Source organism: Marmota marmota, unplaced genomic scaffold (genome assembly GCF_001458135.2).
Source record: "Marmota marmota marmota unplaced genomic scaffold, marMar, whole genome shotgun sequence".
Classification (NCBI taxonomy): domain Eukaryota; kingdom Metazoa; phylum Chordata; class Mammalia; order Rodentia; family Sciuridae; genus Marmota; species Marmota marmota.
In genome coordinates this window covers 20,055,135-20,060,899 of record NW_026000174.1, presented here as the reverse complement: position 1 = coordinate 20,060,899, position 5,765 = coordinate 20,055,135, and the positions used below count along the sequence as shown (strand labels likewise).

The 5,765-nt window shown below is 41.3% G+C and overlaps 1 protein-coding gene across 1 annotated transcript; it reads left to right on the top strand.

Annotated features, from left to right (window-relative positions):
• The first annotated feature begins 4,568 nt into the window (after positions 1–4,568).
• On the top strand, positions 4,569–5,525 carry LOC107157751 (olfactory receptor 2AG2-like). Its single transcript, XM_015504141.1, has one exon. It carries the CDS (start codon positions 4,569–4,571, stop codon positions 5,523–5,525), a length of 957 nt encoding a protein of 318 aa, XP_015359627.1.
• The last annotated feature ends 240 nt before the right edge of the window (positions 5,526–5,765 follow it).

The following is a 5,765-nucleotide window of genomic DNA, read 5'->3' as shown; positions in this document are numbered from 1 at the left end:
CAACCTTTGGCTATTGATGTCATGTAAGAATCCATTGTTGAATCCAAGATCATGAAGATTTATTCATGTTTCCTTGAAAGGAATTTACCTGTTACATTTATGTCTTTGATTCATTTGAAGTTAATTTTTTATAAATCATGTGACATAGGGCTCTGACTTCATTCTTTTGGATGTGGATGTCCAGTTGTCTTTACATAAAGCTAAATTTTGTTTCTGTCAGTTTTCTCCATTGCCTTTCCGTTCTCTGTTTCATTCATCTCCTTAGGTCATTGTTAACGGGCCTTTGAGGGTGACTTTGACTTCTTTCTTGATATTTTTTTACTTCCTGGCCATAATAAAAGCAGTTTTTCTTTGTTACTCACACCACTCCACTGGTATAAAGTACACCAACTGAGTCTCAAAGCAAGGATGAGCCCAGTCCTTGACTGGAACTCCAAAATAAAACTTTTCTCTTTGTAAGTTATTTTTTTTCAGTTATTTCATGATGGTAATGGGATGCTAACTAATATACCTATTTGTGGGTATGTTCCTTTTTATACTGGTGAAAATAAATAGGTGCTATATTTCTTCTGTTGTGCAATAATTTTCTTGGGTTTATCCTTTTTAATACTGAAAAGAATGAAAATTTGATTTTAACTTTCTTCATGTTGAAAGTAAAAGGAGTGAAAACTTTAGCAGCACTTTTCCAATATTACTGGTAAAATGAGTGATTAAGGAGTGAAAAATGAGAAGGATGAGGCAAAGATTTGGGTGAGAGATGAGAAATGCCTGAATCAAAGCCATGATGGTGGAGCCCAGTGCTGCGCATCCTTATCCCTCTGAGCAGCTGAGCCCACTGGGCAGAGAACACTAGGCACATGCCCATGTGCACATGCATGAGAGAGGGTAGAAATGAGAAAGAAATAGAAAAGCATATGAAGATCCAATAAATCACTGTAGGATGTTAACTAAGGTCAGTGAAGGAAGACCTGATGTTAGTATTGTTAACTCCCTCCAGCTGGTAATAGCCCATACAAGGGCCTCATAGAGGGAGATGGAGAGTGGTAGCCCTTCCAGAAGCCAGGCGATACACTCTATGATTTGGACAGAAGAAAGAATAGGGGTTACTTGCTTCTTGGACCAGTTCTGGACACCATCTACTTAGTCAGGACAGTCTCAGCAAGACCTCACGGGGCAGAACAAGTCCTCAGGCTTCAGAGCCCATAATCAGTGAAATGTTGGGCCTAGAGACATGCCCAAGAGGATTCATTAAAATCTAGTTTCCTGAAGTGGCATTTTCAGGGGAGAGCATGCCACCTGAGAGGAAGAGACTGCAATATGTCCCCCAGGACAAGGCCAGAGACTCACAATTGCCCCAGGGAGAATGGGGCTAGCCACTAGTGGGTCTCTTTTGAGTAACTCCTCCTGCATCTTTTACCTCAGTTCCTATGGTGCTTAACATTTTCATGAATCCCAACAAGAGAGGAATATATGAATATATGAGTACAGGGACTCAAGAATTCAGCCCAAATCACTCTATGACTGTGAAGTACTTTCTCACAAGGAGAGTAGAGGGGAGCCATTCTGAGCGATTTAGTTCCTCCCTTTCCTAGGATCCTGCCCAAGATTCTCAGCTTCCTGTCTGCATCTGTCTCTTTCCCCAGGAAGGAGTGTCAATGATAGTGACCAGAAGAGTCCTGGTCCCAATCACGATCATACACATACCTATATCCCACCCTGCCAGAAGAACCACCTCCTCTTTCTTCATCATCTTGACCTTTTGGAATCCACAAGTGAATCCCAGGATCCTTGCTGAGGTCTAGCAGTGGTATTTTTCCCCAATTGAGGTAAGGGCTCTCTCTGTTTCTAGGCAGTAGACCCTCTAAGTCTTGAGAAACAGAATCAAGATGGTACATACTCTGCAGCTCAGATTCTCTAGTGCCTTAGGCTTTACAGCTCATTCACTCCTTTCTGTACAAGGTGACTGTAGGCACTTTGAATATGTGGGAACTTTTGCAATCATTTATTGCCACTGGTCAGTACAGAGTCTCTAGAATTCCTGATGCTGGCTTCCCAATAATATTCTCAGTACTTACCCTTGGTGCACCTGATTTTCCTGGACTCTAGTAGTCTGATGAGGTCCCCCAAGGAAAGCACCTTCAAAGAGGAATACCTAACATCAGCTGAAGTTTCTCTTGAACATGCCACAGAAATCCAACTAACGTTAGTAAAAATGTTTAAATATACTGATCAATGACAGAGAAAAAACTTATAAAAATATGCTTCTAAGCTTTAGCATTATCTGAATGGAATGACCATCTACAATGGTCCTCTATTCATCTCAGCCTCTGCTGACTGCTCTTGGTTTGAGGTACCTATACACCTCCAACAATTTTCCAGAGAGAAAGTCCTTCCTTTGTTGGTCCAGTTGGTGCTCCCTGGCCTTTCTCAAGTGAGAAACCAGTGAATGGGAAAGGAGAGAAAGCAAGAGTCCTGTAACACAGAGAGCTGGCATGTAGGTAGGAATCTGGAGGCCTGGTGACACCTCCTTAACAAAACCCTGCTTTTTTTTTCTCCTCTTTGACATCTCTCCAAATACTGGCCCAGAGATCTGGAGAAAGGTGCTCAATTATTTCTTTCCCTTTATTTCTCTATCCATTCATCATTTTATTCACCAAAATCAAGAGCATTTCAGTTCTCATAATTGCCAGGAACAGTGCCCAGAATTGTTCTTGAACATCTTAATTTTTTCCCCATATGTGGTATTCCAATCAACATTCCTCAGTTAGTCATGTACTTTTGGTTTCATGAAGCAGCAGGAATATCACACACCACAACGAAGGGTGAGGCTTCACTTTAAGGAATATTTCTCTGGAGGCCTCCTTGCCTAGCGTTTTTTATGGCAAAAGTGCAGGAAGGACATCACTATACTGTATGTCAGTGTCCTGACTTTTACAGCACTATCTGCTCTCTCTTTGTTATGCCCTAACTGTTTTTGACCTTGCCAGTTTCTATTCATTCTCAACCTGTAGCTTATATCCAACTTTGTTGGGGAATCCTTTTGTGAAACCTCCTTTATTTGTTTTGAAGTATGTCATATTTTCCTTTATATATTGATTATTGCCATTGGATGAGGCAGTTGCTTTGTGATTAGTTTCACATCTATGCAATTATCCTAGCATCAAGTGTGCTACTGGATACATCAAAGGTCCGTAGCAAATACCCCTGATGAGTGAATTAAAGGAGCTGGATTATATGGGTGTCTGGATGTCAAGTTTTTATGATCCCAACTCTGAGATAACAAGGGTGTTGACATAAAGAAAGATAGGAAACAGTGCACATATTACAAAGGAAATAAAGGGAAAGAAATAGTTGAGCACCTTTCTACAGATCTCTGGGCCAGTATTTGGAGAGATGTCAAAGAGGAGATAAATTTGATATATTTGTTATATCATAACAAAGATGATAAATTTGTTAGTGAAATTTTCTCTTCTCTTCCAGAGTGTCTTCTACGTTCTCCATCTAACTGTGAAAGATCTGCATTCATAAAGTGCATGCTGAGTGGATACCATCACCCCTCTCCAAAACATTCCTCCTCAGTCCCTTCCATTGGTAGTATCATATGGATTCCAGATTCAGCAAGGCCAGCATCCTTCTATATGCTCCTAAGATTTGTGAAGCAGAGAAATGTATTTTTTATGCTCAGAGTGCTTCTCTGAGTCCCAAGTAAAAGTATAGCTTTGGGCCTTTCCTACAATGCTTCCTCTTTAGTAACTCATTACTTTTATGATATCCCACAAAAACAAACAACTTCTATGTCTCTGTGAATCCTATAATTTTATTTTTTTGTCTCCTCCTGAGATTGAATATATAATCACTGACTTCAAATAGGTAGATGTCTTTTCCACTGTTCCTACTCATTTACCTCCAAAATCTGCATCACTCCGACCATTCAATTAAGCCCAGAATTGTTATTCTCTAAAGCAGAGTCACTGTATCCCTATCAAAGAGGAGTGGATGGCTCAAGTGAATAAGAATCAGGTGGCCCAAGAGCCCTGAAATCCTACTAGTGGGGAAGGTGTCAAAAAACAGTGGGACCATAACATAAAGACAGACATCAGGTCAAGGGGAGAAGATGGCAAACAGTTTTTATGAATAAAATTTTAAAGGTAGAATTGTATCCCCAAGTAGATTTTAAGCAAAACAACAACAACAACAACAACAACAACAACAAAACCAGCTAGCTTTAAAGCACTTCCCAATGTTTTTGTTTATTATGGAGAGAGAGATGTTTTCATCTATGTACAAAAAATCTTTGTGCTTATTCTCTCACATATCTGTTTGGAGATAATTCTTAATAATTATCATCTTCTGACATGCATATTTTACATTTAGATGGAGGCATATCAAAATTCAATAAAAGCATTTAGAAATTCAGAATCCAGTGGGGGGAAATTTAGCTGAGAGAAGGAAAAGATGTTTCATAGAATTTCTATTGACCTCTGTCTACTATATTGGGGTGGTCCAAAGGTAGGCTAACTTCCTCTGAGATTCCATCTTCTTCTTAGCAATTAATAGAGCCATGCAAAATGGAGCTCTGGAATTCCTCCTCCACCTGGGGAAGCAGCTTCATCTTGGTGGGGATTCTGAATGACAGCGGGGCTTCTGAATTGCTCTGTGCCATGATCACAATCCTGTACATGCTGGCTATAGCAAGCAATGGACTTCTGCTCTTGGTTATCAAAATGGATGTCCGGCTCCATGTGCCCATGTACCTCCTGCTCAGGCAGCTCTCTCTCCTGGACCTCCTGTTCACATCGGTTATCACTCCCAAAACCCTCCTGGATTATCTGCGGAGGGAAAACAGCATCTCCTTTGGAGGTTGTGCCCTTCAGATGTTCCTGGCATTGACTCTGGGTGGTACAGAGGACCTCTTACTGGCCTTCATGGCTTATGACAGGTATGTGGCCATTTGTCATCCTCTGAACTACATGATCTTCATGAGGCCAAGGGTCTGCTGGCTCACAGTGGCCACATCCTGGATCCTGGCATCCCTGAGTGCTTTAGGACACACCATGTATACAATGCATTTCCCTTTCTGCATGTCCTTGGAAATCAGACATTTGCTCTGTGAGATCCCACCTTTGCTCAAGTTGGCCTGTGCAGATACCTCCGGATATGAGCTCCTAGTTTATGTGACAGGTGTGACTTTCCTCTTGCTACCCCTTTCTGCCATTGTTGCCTCCTACACACTAATTCTGTTCACTGTGCTCCACATGCCCTCCAATGAGGGAAGGAAGAAAGCCCTTGTCACCTGCTCTTCCCATCTGACTGTGGTTGGAATGTTCTATGGGGCTGCTACATTCATGTATGTCCTGCCCAGTTCCTTCCACAGTCCCAAACAAGACAACGTCATCTCTGTTTTCTACACAATTGTCACTCCAGCCCTGAACCCTCTCATCTATAGCCTGAGGAATAAGGAGATCATGGGGGCCTTGAGGAGGGTTCTGGGAAAATATGTGTTGCCAGTACACCCCACCCATTAAGGAGGGCTCTTGGCTCTTGACTTGTGTCTTATTATTTTGTCTCCAAATGAAATTGCTATGTTCCTTCATTCTTGACTATTATACTCTGTCTGAGATGATACATACACATTTGAAAATTTTCCCTTATTTTCTACTATGTAGCTCTTGTGTATATGGAACTTAATCTGAATGCATTAGGGCACTTATCACCCTGATTTTGAAGCTTCATATGAAAAAGGGACTAGGAAAAGGAAAAGCTTT